We start from the raw sequence: 17,184 nt of genomic DNA, 5'->3' as shown, positions 1-17,184 counted from the left end.
CCTTGAGTATAGAAAGGTTTGTTGGGCTGAAATCTGGCATTTCCCTGATGCATGAAGTTCTGATGCAAACCATAAGGCCACGAAGCTGGGACAAGAGGGAAATGGGGTCGTGGTGCATGTTCCCAAGGAATTGGAGGATTTAGTCCTGGAAATCCTGGCTCTGCATTTCAACAATAAAGGAGAGACATATTTTAAAACATCACTTTGTTCATTCAAATATTCCTTCATTCCACAAAGATTTATTGAGTATCTACCACTGACCAAGAAATATGCTAAATGCAGAGGATACCAAAAAAAATTTTTTAAGGAATAAAAACACTGTAATTGTCCTCAAATTATTCATAAAGGAAACATTTAAGAAGACATACACAATAATATGTGGTAATTGCTATAACAGAGCGGTGGAAGGTGTCTAAAGAGAGGACTAACCCAATTGTTCAAGGACAGAGAAGGTTTTCCTAAAATGATGGACTAAATTGAGTGTTAAAGGACAAGGAACAAGTTACGCAAAATGGGACAAGGAGGACATTTTAGACAGAAGGAATAGTGTGTTCAAAAGCCAGGAAGCAGGAAAGTACAGCAAGTTTGGGAAGCTGCAAAACGATTGGCAATACAGAGACAGAGGTAAAGGAAGGCAGCGGTAAGAGAAAAGGTTGGACAGGTAGGTAGGATCTATATTTCAAAGAACCTTAGTACGTCACTAAGGAGCTTAACATTTTATCCTAAAGACAATGCCAACTAAACCAGGATCAATTATATCTTGGCCTGGAAGAAGATCCTATTAGAAGCTGAGGCATTGTGGTGAAATAGCTGAAAACTTGTGCATTGGAGCCAAACAGGTCTAAGTTCAAATACCAGTTTCAAAAATTACTAAGGTTTAATTATGAACCCCAGGTTGTTATGAGAATTAAATAAGATAACAAAAATAAAGTGGCCCGCACAAATTCCGTCATATTAAGTAGGAACTCAAAAAATAGGAGTCCTATTCTTTCTATGGCAAACCACCCCCACCAATCTACTTCCCTTTAAGATCTATCTTTAAGTACATCTTTCAAAGCACAGTAACCCCTGAATCTTCTGGATCATTGTTGGTGGCTTTTCTCATTCAGGATCACAATGTGGCAAGAAATAATCTAAAAGACACTGCCCTTATTCACTAAACTTCCTAGCAGGAAGTCAGGAGGTACAGGATAGGGAGGAGTAGGGAGCAAGAAAACTAAAACCCATACTAGCCACACTCCCACCAAGCTCAGTCTTCTCAGGAGGTAACCAGGTAAACAAAGCAGCTGGTTCACTGCAAGTTCATAAAGCCAAGTTACAACTAAGAGCTGAAGCTGCAGAGCTCAGAGTTTACAAAATATAAGACTGGGTATACAGTACTGAGGTCCTGACCAATTGAGAAATGTTTTAACATAAAAGGGTATCTTTTAGAATATACTTCAATCTCTCTTGGCCATTTTTCGCAACCAAGTATTTTCATAATACAATTAAAGATAGTCTGAAAAATTATCATTAAAGATAATCTGAAAAATGGGGTAAAAACTACTCATACAACCTCCTACTACTCTAATACAACCACTAGTATCACTTTAATATATCCCCATCCGGTCTCTCCATTTTTAACATAATGTTAACTTTAGCTGTAATATTAACTAGGAGTTGCGCACCCATCCAACAAATAATAAATATTTGCTGTGTAACACTTTATTACATAATAATAATATATTATACAAATAATGTATCTACCTTACATCAGGCACTATACTGGACACCAGGGAGACAATGACAGGCAAGAAACAATTCATAACCTCTAAAAGTTCAGTCTAATGCATTATGGAGACAAGTAGACAGGCGATTTCAACACAGGAAAACAAGTGTTATAATATGGATAGCAAGGAAACATGAAGGAGAGAAATGATACCTAATACAACTGGAAGACAGGATCAACAAGAATTAAAGACTTCCTGAAGAAAGTGATCTAAATTTTAAAACAGAGGATGAGTAAGTTAGCCAAGCTTTGGAGCAAAGCAGAAGGAGGTGAGAGTGAACAGGAGAGTTAATGGAGAGGATATTCCTGGCAGAGGGAACAACTTAGGTAAACAATCAGGGGTAAGAGTACGGTGTGTTTGTAGGATGTTAATTAATTAGTTCATTAAGGCTGAAACAGAGATCAAGGAGGTAGGGAGAAGAAGGAGTTAAAACTGAGTCGATATATCAAAAGGCAAAGCATTGGGTCTGTCTTCATGGTTATATAACTCAGTGACTATCAAGATGCATATCGTGGCATGCACACAATAAATATTTGTTGAATGAGAGAAGCAGAGGCCACATTAGAATGGCCATGTATGACATATATCCTTTGATCCTGGAAATTTAAATGAGTTCCCACATTCTGGAATTTCTGCTCAGCAAAATATATTATCTGTATTATTCCAAAGAGGTCTGAGCGCTTTAAGGAATAATATATATTTGATTAAAATTATCACTAAAATTATTTTGAAAATTGATAAAGGGAAAGAATCAAGCTTGTAGTCTGCATTTCCTATACAAACAATATTTCAGGATAGCCAAGCAGTTAATAAGGAAAAGAATCACAGACAAAAATTACAGAAGAATCACAAAGAGTAAATAGAAAATACTGATAACTGTTAAATCTGGGTAATGGGGGGGTTCATTATACTTTAATCTCTCCTTTTGTGTACATTTCAAATTTTCCCTAGTAAGAAAAAAATCTACATATAAAACTAGATTAATGGAATTTATCAACTATTTTTAAATATGCAAAGATAAAAAAATGACTGGATGGTAATACACCAAAATATTTCTGAGCAGTTCTGTCTAGGAATTGAGATTATATATGATTTTCATTTTCTTTTTCAAATGCTCTACAAAGAATATGTATTATTTAGATATCAGTAAAAAAAAAACACTATTCTTTCTTAAGCTACAAAGTGCTACTAATCTTTTTCTTTTTTAAAAATTGCTCCTTACTAAAAGATAGTAAGGATCTAGGGCAAAGATTACAGGTTTTAAAGAAAGAAACTGGTTTTAATCTTGGATCTACTATGATTATGATAGGATGATAGTTATTTAACCCTTCAATTTCCTCAACTGTGAAATGAATGCTAATAATACCTACACCAAGCAAGACTGCAGCGAAAATGTAAAATAATAACAAAATAATAACTAAAATTTATGTTTATTTCCTCATTTAATATTCACAACATCCCTGTGAGTTAGGTGCTATTAATGCACCTATTTTACAGATGAAACCAATGCACAAATAGATTACGCAACTGCCCAATGCCACATAGTAAATGGCAGAGCCAGGATTCATATCCAGGCAGTCTGAATCCACAGTCTATACTCTTTACCTTTATCTAATGTTATACTGCCCCTCCACAAATATTGCTTGCCATCTTTTTACTCACATTTATTTCCCAGGTTCAACCAATAATACCAATCATCCAACCTTTCTACAGACAGACAGATACAAAAGAAGAAAAGGAAGGGTTACCCGAATTTCCCACTGTACCATTGTTCACCAGGGAATTTGGAGCCACAGTACGAGGCCAGTGTCCATCATGAGAGGAGCTAGGGATTGCCACAGGTCTGGCAGCAGGCTGTGCAAAGATGATGCTGGGATCGTTCAGGCCAATATTGCTGGGGGCACTGCCTGGTGCAGAATGGATCACTGGGCCGTGAATAGGCCAGGATGGGGCAGGGATCTGGAGGGGGTGCATTGGCAACAATCCCATATTGTGCATGGGAGAATACTGAGCTGGTGGTGACTGAGGAAAGTTATACATAGGCATCTGGACCTGATGGGGGGACTGGGCCCCCTGCTGAGGTGGGCCAAGCTTGGGTTGGGATCCTGGCTGAGATGGAGGCTGGGTAATGGCAGTGGATTGGGAAGAGTTCTGTGGAAATGGCTGGGGCTGAGGAGAATAAGATGGTGAATCAGACTGCAGAGAAAAAAAAAAAAAGACATTTTAAAATTAATTTACAAACATCTTAATTATATAAAAGCAGAGATTAGCAAAATATAAAACTATGGAGTTATTTTACTAGAATATTATAAATAGAACTCTATGATATACATAGTAACAAATAATAACAGAACCTCATTTTATACGAAGACAGAGTTTTTCCCAAAGTTCTCAAACCCTCTCTCACAGAGGCTTTATCTCATAAACCTTTTTACTGCCCAAAGAAGACAGCCCAGACGTCATACCCATCATGTAGAACCCACAATTCCAATTTTAACTAGAAATTTACATCTAAATATCTCAGAGTCACTTTCATTCAGCTCCTCAACAAGCATTTACTGAGTGTCAATTAAGTATTGGGGGGACTTCCCTGGTGGTGCAGTGGTTAAGAATCTACCTGCCAATGCAGGGGACACGGGTTAGAGCCCTGGTCCGGGAAGATCCCACATGCCGCAGAGCAACTAAGCCCGTGAGCCACAACTACTGAGTCCGTGTGCCACAACTACTGAAGCCCACGCACCTAGAGCCCATGCTCCACAACAAGAGAAGCCACCGCAATGAGAAGCCCGTGCACCACAACGAAGAGTAGCCCCAGCCTGCCGCAAATAGAGAAAGCCTGCTGGCAGCAATGAAGACCCAACGCAGCCAAAAACTAAATAAATAAAATAAGTAATTTTACAAAAAAGAAAAAAAAAGAATTAAAAAAAATTATGTACTGGGAATTGTTCTAGGTATTAAAAATATAATACTAACATGTATGCCCTCATAAAGCTTAAAGTCAATGGGGGAAAAGAGGAGGAACAGATAAAGATTACATAAGCAATCACAATACAGTATAATAATTACTATGATAAACACTGTATAATATACAATGAAATCCCAGAGCAGGAACACCTAAACCCACTTTGGGAGAAGGAGGGAAGATAAGATGAAGGAAAATGGAAATCTTCCTGAAGGAAGTGACCTTTAAGCTGAGACTCAAGATAAATAGAAAACAGTCTGATAAAAGGGTAGAGATAAGGAAAAGGGAAGATTCAGTTAGAGGGAACAACATAGTTAAAGGTTTTTAGGTACAAAAACACATGCCCTTTTAAAAAAAAGTAATTGGAATCTGAAATGGTTGCCTAGGCTAGGGAAGCAAATGGTTGTAAGCTATTTTTTACAGATAGAAACAACAGGACCTTGTGACTGACTGGATGTGGAGGCTGAGGGAGGAGTAGTAGTTCAGGAAACTAGATAGATAGCGGGATCATTCAATGAGATGGAGAACACAGGAGGAAGAGGCAAACCTGGGGAGTTGGAAAGAAATATAAGCTACATTCTAGACATGTTGAAGCTGCAGTGCTTTGTGAGACCTCCGAATAGCAATGTTCATTAGTCAGACTCTTACCCAAATCTCAGGTGAGAAAAAAGTGAGTGCTAGAAGCAGAAGATGAAAGTTAGGGGCACCACAGGAAAGTGATTATTAGAGCACAGGTTTTGGAGCCAGAACCTAAGGATACAAGTTCTGGTTCCAAGTGTCTGTTGACCTCATGCAAGAAACTTAAATCTCAGCTTCTTCACCCGTAAGGTATAAATAATAATAGAATCTACATCAGAGGTTTTTGTGAAGATTAACTACAACAATATATGTCAAAATTATAAACACCAAATTCAGAATAGTAGATACATTTTAGTAGCAAGGAAGGGATGGTAGGAAGGTTTTAAGATGGGAACAGCATCCAAGAGGAATGCATAGGGCTTGTCAGCTGTGGGTAATTTTTTAATAAACCAAAAACAACAAAGCATTAAGAATTGTTAAAACCTGGTGGTAGTGCATGGATGTTTATTATTTTCTATAATTTTTCAACATTTTAAAAATATTTTTTAATAAGAAACAGGAAGAACGAATGCATATACAGCACATAGCACTCAATAAATATTAGTTAATATAATTGTTATTATATAACTTTTATGAAACTGTCAGGCCCATAGTAGTACATATTCAAATGTTTGAGGTAGGGTTAGTGGCTCCTAAATGTTTTTCCAAGACAAGCCCTACTGCTGCTCTTCAAATTCTCTAAGAATTTTTTCTAAAATACAGATCATATCAGATTTAGCATGTTTTAACAGATAACAGCTTTGAAGCTACACAGACCTGGGTTTGAATCTTTTAATTTTTCTTACTCTCAGCTTCCCAATTTGTAAAATTTGATCATACCAATATCTACCACTTCACATGTCCATTCAAAGGATTAAATGTGATAATACGTGTGAAGCACTAAAAGCATAGTGTCAGATTTAGAGTAAGCATTCAGTTAGTATTTATTAATTTAAGAAGTGAAAGGTGAATACAGATTTAGACAAAGGTTAGAGCAACTCAGCAAAGTTAATATGAGACCTGTGAATCTGAACTCTAATTAAAGAGTCCGTCTTTCACAGGATATATTTCACTAGGTATCCATATCAGCGATGAGAAGACACACAAAATTTCAAGCAAGTGAAGTGCCATGCATGTATTGCCCTAACAGTACTAAACCCTTAATACATCTCAATTTTGGGGGCTATTTTTAATTAATGGTACTCATATTCTTCCATTATGCAAAAGCTAAAACATCAAAGTTACCACCTCATTTTAATCCAACCAACAACCTTATTTGGTAGTTACCTTATTTTACAAATAAGAAATAGGTTCACTGAAGTTAAGTAGCTTGCCCATAGATATAAACCCAGATCTACATTACTCCAAAAGTAATGCTCATTCCAGCTGATGTGCCTAGCAAGGATGCCTCTATAAAGCACTGTGTAATCTGGAAGATTGTATTTACCAATCTGAAAGATCCTATCACCTACCAAAATTAGTACTATCTTCCTGCCAAGACCAACCAACCTATCTGCAGGCAGAGTACTTACACATTCTGAGGACTGTCTAGTCCTTATGGACTGATCACCTTGTTGTTGGGCTGAACCAGCCACCTGTTGGGCATTTACAAGATTGCGGACCAGCTGGGCTGCTAAGAGAAGACATCAAAAAGAAATTCAATAGATAAAGAAAATAACAGAGAAATGACAATCAATAAACTCTCTTCTTCGGTACAACAGTCTCAAATCTGAGATTTTATAAACTTGGACTTTTAAACTATGATTATGTTAGTGAAGAACTTTTAATAACTCATTTTTTTTCTTGTTTGTTAAGCCATTTCTCAATCCTTAGAGCATTAAAAAAAAATACACTGGTCCTGGAAACAAGAACAAGTGTCATATTGCTTTTCTAAAGGAGACAATATATTTATTTAAGAAAATAACTTCTGCAACAAGAATCTGAATAACTGGAAATCATCGCTTATAAAATATTTTGTTTTTTTCTTTCAATAAACTCTCATTTGGGTTTCTACTTCATAAAGTTCCTTATGATACATAACAGGAACAGATCTCCCTCTCTCATAAAAGCAGTGGGAAGAGATATAATTTCTCCTACATGTTCCCAGAAAAAAATCTCTCTCTTTGATAAATTATAAGGTCCAAAATCATACAGCTATGTTTAGAACAGAGAATAATCAGGGTCCTTAGAATGACACCAACACAAATGACTTTATTTCCACCAGAAACTATTTTTGGCCTTTTCTATTTACCTGCCACACTGCTATTCCTCTGACGGGCCAGCTTGACCTCTGGGCACTCCCTTCGCACATGTCCTGCATCTCCACAGATAAAACATCTGAGGTCTCTGGGGTCTCTAAAGTCTCGAGTGTCGTGGAGGTCTCGGGGGTCAAGAAGGTCTCGGGAGTCTTTCTCCTCTTCATTCCCTTCCTTCTCTTCTTCACTGTCTTTCTTCTTTAGTCTAAACAGTAAACTGCTGATACCAATAATGTGGGGCTAGGGACTTATAAACTGAGTGAACTATAGAACAAACTAAACTATACAAGAGTCTCACAATAAAGGGACTAATGTGCCCATTGTTTCATGCATCATTTTGAAGGCAAGCGTTCTCACATTTATAGCACACCTACTCATATGGCAGAAACTGGGTATTCTAGTAGTTTTATAATACAATATCAATTTTTAATGTTTAGTATCAAATTTTAATCTTGTAACAATCCTTAGAGGTTGGTATTTACTATCTCCATTTTATAGAGGAAGACACTTGAGGTTTAGAGAAGGTAAGTGTCTTCTCCAAATTTAACAAATAGCAGTGATGGAAACTAGGAGTTTACTCTGTCTGAAAAGTTCTAAGCTCTTTATATTAGGCAAGACGATGACTAAAGAAGGGATTATCCTGGCCTATTAACATAGTATATAGAACGTAGTAAAGTATGTTTCATAGATATATTTTCAGGGGGCACAGAGGATGTATATTCCTTAAGGTAAATATTATATAAGCATATCTCACGGCATATACCTCAAAGATTCAATTAATTATATTTTAATTATTGGTTTTCATAACTGTGAGGTCCTCAGCAAGAACCCCGTATCTTGGTCTTTTCTTCCCCTTGGATTCTAGCACAGTTTCCAGCACACAGTAGGTGTTAATAAATGCTTCTTCAGTTAAAAAAAAAAACAAACCTGAGTGAATTAATGAATAAATGAACAAATAAACATCATGAGACATCACTGTACCAGAAATAAATCCCACTCTTCCACAAAATGCCATTCAAACATATATTGATCTAAAGGTTCAACTGAAAGCCCTGAACTTTCTCAACTTAAACATATCTGAACACAGTCATAGCTTCAATTTGTCTCACATTTATTTTCCCTGCAATGTTGATACATAATCATTTGCCAACCTTCTCCTTTTAGGGCAGTCTTTCATGTAGTGGCCTATTTTTCCACACACACGGCAACATCGATCATTGGGAGCCAGTTCTCCATCTGTTAGTACTCTGGAATCAAAGAAGTACTCCTAGGGAGAAAATACAACGTTACTAGAAAAAAAATCACTATAAACTTTTGAATCCAAATGGAAAGGAGACCAAGACGCAAAAGTGATTTTTCAAAAAAGGAAATAAATATCAACAAATATTTCACTGAACTAAAACCATGATATGAAAACAAGATTGAGAATTATCATCATCAATATCACAGCTGCTAACAGTACTAAGCACTACACATCCACATTATTTTCTCATTCATCTGTAGCATCTTTGTGTAATATCTCAATGAAAGTAGATATTATTTCCATGCTCATTTTATAGATGAGGAAACTGAGGCTCAGAAAGTTCAAGTCGTTTGCTCACAGAAAAAAGCTGGTAAGTAGCAGATAAAGGATTTAAAGCTAAGTCTGCCTGATTACAAAGCTCATGTTTTCTGCCCCACCAAGCTACTTCCGGAAAGGAATCAGTCTCTTTACAAGAGCTCTATGTAAAGAAATCAATCCTCTGGTTTATTTAAAATATCATTGGATTTGCATTCAACATTTCAAGAATATATAACATTTACTATATAAAGTAGAATATACCTAAAAAGACTGTAGAGAACCAATAAGAATTAAATCATTTTCCCCAGTCTTAGAAGAATCAGGCTTGTTTTTGCTTTATCCTACTACCTTGCTTATGCTTCTAAGCTTTACCTCAGTTTTGCACTATCACAGAGACTAGTTTGTCCTGAAAGTACCCATATCTTTGGATGGCAAGAGAACATGTCCACTTAGCACTCTTTGATTTCTTCTTTAAATCTGTCTAATGTCAGGGATAAAAGTATAAGAAACACACCGACTGGGATGGCTATTAAAAAAGAAAGAAGACAATAACAAGTATTGGTGAGGATGTGGAGAAACTGGAACCCTCATATGTTGCTGGTGGGAATATAAAATAGCACAGCTCTTTTAGGAAACAGTTTGGCAGCTCCTCAGAAAGTTAAACATAAACTTATCAAAATGACCCAGCAATTCTACTGTTAGGTATACACCCAAAAGAAATGAAAACATATATCCACACAAGATTTTGTACACAAATATTCACAGCAGCACTACTCATAATAGCCAAAGAGTAGAAACAATTCAAATTTCCAACAAACTGATAGGAATGAATAAATAAAACATAATATAACCATACAACTGAATATCATTCAACTATAAAAAAAAGAATGGGGCTTTCCTGGTGGCGCAGTGGTTGAGAATCTGCCTGCCAATGCAGGGGACACGGGTTCGAGCCCTGGTCTGGGAAGATCCCACATGCCGCGGAGCAACTGGGCCCGTGAGCCACAACTACTGAGCCTGCGCGTCTGGAGCCTGTGCTCCGCAACAAGAGAGGCCGCGACAGTGAGAGGCCCGCGCACCGCGATGAAGAGTGGCTCCCGCTTGCCACAACTAGAGAAAGCCCTCGCACAGAAACGAAGACCCAACACGCCAAAAATAAATAAATAAATAATTCTTTAAAAAAAAAAAAAAAAAAAAGAATGAAGTACTGATACACGTTACAACATGAATGAACCCTGAAAACATTCTGCTAAATGAAAGAAACCAGTCACAAAAGGCTACATATTCTATGATTCCATTTTCATAAAATGTCCACAGTAGGCAAATCTACAGTTGTGAGACGAAAAAGGAATAAGGATTGACGGCTAATGAGGACAGGAGTTTCCTTGAGAGAGGATGAAACATTCTAAAACTAGATGTAGTGATGGTTGCACAATCCTGCAGATATACTGAAAACCAATGAATTGCTCACTTTATATAGATGAACTGTACAGTACATGAATTATTTCTCAGTAAAGTTCTATTTCTAAAAAAGGATGCAATATAATTCTATACATTTACTATTGATGAAACCAATATAATTAATTAAAATCTTCATCATCATATTTTCTGACAGGACAAAATGAAGGCCTTTCTCAGTTCACCCAGTTGCTTATGGATGAAACCTAGGAATCACCCTGAACTTATTCTCCTTAACTCATCACCAGGTTGTATCCATTCTACTCCTGAATATCTATCTCTTTAATCCACTTTTCTTCAGCCCACCGTCCTAGTTAAAGTGGCCTAGACCTGGGGACAGCAAACTTCTTCTGTAAAGAGCCAGAAAGTTAAAATTTTAGGTGTTGTGGTAAAATTGAAGGTATTATGTAGGTACTTATATAACAAGAGAGAAAGCAAATTTTCACAAATTTTTTATTGAAGAATTTCAAAATATACTAACAATAATAGAGTATAATTTTTTTATATAAGTTTATTAATTAGAAAAAAAAGGATACTTTCCGGGGGAGACATTTTGCTTAACTGGGGTTCAAAGTTAGTGTTCCCTATCATTAAAATAGAAGGCAAATGTTCATTTGTTAATGCTAATCTGCAATTACATTTTAAGTATTTCATCTTTGAAAATGTTTTTCACAGATGAAGAGGTTGAAGATTTAAGGTAAAGAGAATACAAATGGATCTAGAGTGTATATGGAAGGACTAGTCTCTGATAAAGAAGAGCTACCTGGTGACTGGCCGGCAAGATGGCCGAGTAGAATGACATGAGCGCACCCCTTCTTACAAAAATACCAAAATCACAACCAACTGCTGAACAACCATCAACAAAAAAATAAAATAAAAAACACACTGGAACCTACCAAAAAAGATACCCCACATAAAAAGACAAAGAAGAAACCACAACAAGACGGTAGGAGGGGCGCAATCACAGTAAAAATCAAATCCAATACCTGCTGGGTGGGCAACCCGCAAACTGGAAATTAACTATACCACAGAAGATCTCCCACAGGAGTTAAAGTCCTGAGCCCCACATCAGGCTTCCTAGCCTGAGGGTCTGGTAATGGGAGGAGGAGCCCCCCAAGAATCTGTCTTTGAAAGCCAGTGGGGTTTGATTGCAGGAATTCCACAGGACTGGGGGAAACAGAAACTTCACTCTTGGAGGGCATACACAAGATCCCGTGCAGACCAGGACCCAGGGAAAAAGGCAGTGGCCTCGTAAGAGACTGGGCCAGACCTACCTGCTAGTACTGGAGGGTCTCCGGAGGAGATGGGGGGGCAGCTGACAAAGACACTGGCAGCAGCAGTTCTGGTGAGCACGCATTGGCATGAGCCCTCCTGGAGACCCCATTTCCTCCCCAAGACCTAGCCCCACCAAACAGCCTGTAGGCTCAAGTGCTGGGACGCCTCAGGCCAAACAACCAACAGGTGGGAACACAGCCCCACCCATCAGCAGACAGGGTGCTTAAAGTCTTCCTGAGCATGGCCCTGCCCACCAGAGGGACAAGACCCAGGCCCACCCACAAGGGGGCAGGAACTAGACCCTCCCACCAGGAAACGTGCACAAGCCTCTCAGACAGCCTCATCCACCAGAGGGCAAACAGCAGAAGCAAGAAGAACTACAATCCTGCAGCCTGCAGAACAGAAACTGCAATCACAGAAAGTCAAGACAAAATGAGACAGCAGAGGAATATGCCCCAGATGAAGGAACAAGACAAACCTCAGAAGAACAACTAAGTGAAGTGGAGATAGGCAATCCACCAGAAAAAGAATTCAGAGTAATAATAGTGAAGATGATCCAAGATCTTGAAAAAAGAATGGAGGCACAGATTGAGAAGATGCAAGAAATATTTAACAAAGACCTAGACGAACTAAAGAACAAACAAACAGAGATGAACAATACAATAATTGAAATGAAAAATGTAAAATATATAGGAATCAATAGCACAGTAACTGAGTCAGAAGAACAGATAAGTGAGCTTGGAGACCAAATAGTGGAAATCACTGCCATGGAACAGAATAAAGAACGAAAAGTGGGGCTTCCCTGGTGGCGCAGTGGTTAAGAATCTGCCTGCCAATGCAGGGGACACGGGTTCGAGCCCTGGTCTGGGAAGATCCCACATGCCGCAGAGCGGCTAGGCCCGTGAGCCACGACTACTGAGCCTGCGCGTCTGGAGCCTGTGCTCCACAATGGGAGAGGCCGCGACAGTGAGAGGCCCGCGAACCACGATGAAGAGTGGCCCCCGCTCCCCGGAACTGGAGAAAGCCCTCGCACAGAAACGAAGACCCAACACACCAAAAAATAAATACATAAATAAATTTATAAAAAATAATAATAATAATAATAAAAAATAAAAAAAAAGAATGAAAAGAAATGAACACAATCTAAGAGACCTCTGGGACAACATTAAATGCACCAACATTCACATTATGGGGTCCCAGAGGAAAACAGAGACAGAAAGGACTTGAGAAAATATTTGAAGAGATAATAGCTGAAAAATTCCCTAATATGGGAAAGGAAACAGTCACCCAAGTCCAGGAAGGGCAGAGAGTCCCACGCAAGATAAACCCAAGGAGGAACACGCCAAGACACACAGTAATCAAACTGACAAAAATTAAAGAAAAAGAAAAAATATTAAAAGCAACAAGGGAAAAGCAACAAATAACATACAAGGGAACTCCCATAAGGTTATCAGCTGATTTCTCAGCAGAAACTCTGCAGGCCAGAAGGGAGTGGCATGATATATTTAAAGTGATGAAAGGGAAAAACCTACAACCAAGAATACTCTACCCAGCAAGGCTCTCATTCAGATTAAATGAAGAAATCAAAAGCTTTACAGACAAGAAAGAGCTAACAGCATTCAGCACCACCAAACCAGCTTTGCAATGAATGCTAAAGGAGCTTCTCTAAGTGGAAAAGGCCACTACTAGAAACAAGTAAAGGTAGGAAATTATCTGCACACAAATATGATGTCAAAACCAGCAATTGTGAGAAGAAAAGAGCACAAATGCAGGACACTGGAAATGCATTTGAAATTAAGAGACCAGCAACTTAAAACAATCTTGTTTATATGTAGACTGCTAATTGAAATCTCATGGTAACTGCAAACCGAAAATCTACAACAGATACACACACACACACACAAAAGGGATCCAAACACAACACTAAAGTTAGTCATCCAGTCACAAGAGAAGAGAACAAAAGAGGAAGGGAAGAAACAAGACCTACAAAAACAAATCCAAAGCAACTAAGAAAATGGCAACAGGAACATACATATTGGTAATTACCTTAAAGGTAAATGGATTAAAGGCTCCAACCGAAAGAAACAGACTGGCTGAATGGATACAAAAGAGACCCACTTCAGATCTAGGGACACATACAGACTGAAAGTGAGGGGATGGAAAAAGGTATTCCATGCAAATGTAAATCAAAAGAAAGCTGGAGTAGCAATATTCATATCAGACAAAAAAGACTTTAAAATAAAGACTGTTACAAGAGACAAAGAAGGACACTACATAATGATCAAAGGGTCAATCCAAGAAGAAAATATAACAATTATAAATATATATGCACCCAATATAGGAGCACTCCAATATATAGGGCAAATACTAACAGCCATAAAAGGAGAAATCAACAGTAACACAACAATAGTGGGGGACTTTAACACTCCACTTTCATCAATGGACAGATCATCCAGACAGAAGATCAATAAGGAAACACAGGCCTGAAATGACACATTAGACCAGATTGACTTAGTTGATATTTACAGAGTATTCCATCCAAAAGCAGAAGAATATACATTCTTCTCAAGTGCACGTGGAACATTCCCCAGGACTGATCACAAGCTGGGCCACAAAATGAGCTTCGGTAAACTTAAGAAAATTAAATTCATATCAAGTAGGACTTCCCTGGTGGCACAGTGGTTAAGAATCCACCTGCCAGTTTAGGAGACATGGGTTTGACCCCTGGTTCGGGAAGATCCCACATGCCGCAGAGCAACTAAGCCTGTGCGCCACAACTACTGAGCCTGCACGCCACAACTACTGAGCCTGCGTTCTAGAGCCTACAAGCCACAAATACTGAGCCCGTGCACCACAACTACTGAAGCCTGCGTCCCTAGAGCCTGTGCGCTGCAACTACTGAGTCCACGTGCTGCAACTACTGAAGCCCATGCGCTCTAGGGTCCGCATGCCACAACTACTGAAGCCCACACGCCTAGAGCCCGGGCTCCGCAACAAGGGAAGCCACCACAATGAGAAGCCCGCGCACCTCAACAAAGAGTAGCCCCTGCTCACAACTAGAGAAAGCCTGCATGCAGCAACGAAGACCCAACGCAGCCAAAGATAAATAAAATAAAGTAGTTAATTAAAAAAAAAATCATATCAAGCATCTTTTCTGACCATAGGCTATGAGATTAGGAATCAACTATAAGAAAAAAACTGTAAAAAACACAAACTTGTGGAGGCTAAACAATATGCTACTAAACAATCAATGGATCACTGAAGAAATCAAAGACTAAATAAAAAAATACCTAGAGTCAAATGAAAATGAAAGCACAATGATCCCAAACCTATGGAACAGGTAAAAGCAGTTCTAAGAGGGAAGTTTATAGCAACACAATCTTACCTCAGGAAACAAGAAAAATCACAAATAAACAACCTAACCTTATATCTAAAGCAACCAGAGAAAAACAAAGAAAACCCAAAGTTAGTAGAAGGGAAGAAACAATAAAGATCAGAGCAGAAATAAATGAAATAGAAAAGAAGAAAACAACAGAAAAGATCAATGAAACTAAAAGCTGCTTCTTTGAAAAGATAAACAAAACTGATAAACCTTTAGCCAGACTTATCAAGAAAAAAAAGAGGGCTCAAATCAGTAAAATTAGAAATTAAAAAGGAGAAGTTACAACAGACACCACAGAAATAGAAAGGATCATAAGAGACTACTACAAGCAACTATATGCCAATAAAATGGACAACCTGGAAGAAATGGACAAATTCTTAGAAAGGTACAATCTCCCAAGACTGAACCAAGAAGAAATAGAAAATATGAACAGACCAATCACAAGTACTGAAATTGAAACTGATTAAAAAACTCCCAACAGGGACTTCCCTGGTGGTCCAGTGGTTAAGAATCTGCCTTCCGGGGCTTCCCTGGTGGCACAGTGGTTGAGAATCTGCCTGCCAATGCGGGGGACACGGGTTTGAGCCCTGGTCTGGGAAGATCCCACATGCCACAGAGCAACTGGGCCTGTGAGCCACAATTACTGAGCCCACATGTCTGGAGCCTGTGCTCCGCAGCAGGAGAGGCCGTGATAGTGAGAGGCCCGCACACCGCAATGAAGAGTGGCCCCCGCTTGCCACGGCTAGAGAAAGCCCTCGCACAGAAACGACGACCCAACACAGCCATAAATAAATAAATAAATAAATTAAAAAAAAAAAAAAAAGAATCTGCCTTCCAAGGCAGGGGACGCAAGTTCGATCCCTGGTTGGGGAACTAAGATTCTACATGCCGTGGGGCAACTAAGTCCACATGCTGCAACTACAGAACCCACACGCTCTGGAGCCTGCGCTCCACAACTACAGAGCCCGTGTGCCGCAGCTACTGAGCCTGCACGCTCTGGAGCCCATGCGCCACAACTAGAGAGAAGCCCATGTGCCGCAATAGAGCTGGCACACTGCAACAAAAGATCCCACGTGCCTCAACTAAGACCCGACGCAGCCAAAAATAAATAAATAAATATTAAAAAGTAATGATAATAAAATAAAAAACTCCCAACAAACAAAAGTCCAGGACCAGATGGCTTCACAGGCAAATTCTATCAAACAGAGAAGAGTTAACACCTATTCTTCTGAAACTATTCCAAAAAATTGCAGAGGAAGGAATACTCTCAAACTCATGCTATGAGGCCACCAACACCCTAAAACCAAAACCAGACAAAGATACCACAAAAAAAAAAATTACAGGCCAATATCACTGATGAACATAGACACAAAAATCCTCAACAAAATACTAGCAATCCAAATCCAGCAATACATTAAAAGGATCACACACCATGATCAAGTGGGATTTATTCCGAGGATGCAAGGATTTTTCAGTATATGCAAATCAATCAGTGTGATACACCACATCAAGATGTTGAAGAATAAAAACCATATGACCATCTCATCAGATGCAGAAAAAGCTTTTGACAAAATTCAACACCCATTTATGATAAAAACTCTATAGAAAGTGGGCAAAGAGGGAACATACCTCAACATAATAAAGGCCATATATGACAAACCTACAGCTAACATCATACTCAACCATGAAAAGTTGAAAGCATTTCCACTAAGATCAGGAACAAGACAAGGATATCCACTTTCGCCACTTGTATTCAACATAGTTTTGGAAGTCCTAGCCATGACAATCAGAGAAGGAAAAGAAATAAAAGGAATCCAAATTGGAAAAGAAGTAAAACTGTCACTTTTGCAGACGACATGATACTACACATAGAAAATCCTAAAGATGCTACCAGAAAACTACTA

General features: G+C 38.6%; 1 protein-coding gene across 7 annotated transcripts in view; it reads right to left on the bottom strand.

Moving 5' to 3' along the window:
- TUT4 (terminal uridylyl transferase 4) overlaps positions 1–17,184 on the bottom strand; it is a 151,917-nt gene that overhangs the window by 2,877 nt on the left and 131,856 nt on the right. For 2 of the 7 annotated variants that reach the window (XM_082428786.1, XM_082428790.1), the window contains exons 25-29: positions 8,756–8,871; positions 7,601–7,824; positions 6,882–6,982; positions 3,518–3,965; positions 2–160 (exon numbers count right to left, since the gene is read on the bottom strand). In XM_082428786.1, coding sequence (XP_082284912.1) covers positions 2–160; positions 3,518–3,965; positions 6,882–6,982; positions 7,601–7,824; positions 8,756–8,871 — 1,048 coding nt within the window. The remainder of the gene's footprint in view (position 1; positions 161–3,517; positions 3,966–6,881; positions 6,983–7,600; positions 7,825–8,755; positions 8,872–17,184) is intronic. The other 5 variants (XM_082428787.1, XM_082428791.1, XM_082428788.1 and 2 more) reach the window with 3 other exon arrangements.

Source organism: Balaenoptera physalus, assembly GCF_965194825.1.
Source record: "Balaenoptera physalus genome assembly, chromosome: 1".
Taxonomy (NCBI): domain Eukaryota; kingdom Metazoa; phylum Chordata; class Mammalia; order Artiodactyla; family Balaenopteridae; genus Balaenoptera; species Balaenoptera physalus.
Note: the sequence above shows the minus strand (reverse complement) of the source record. Positions and strands in the feature narration are given on the sequence as shown.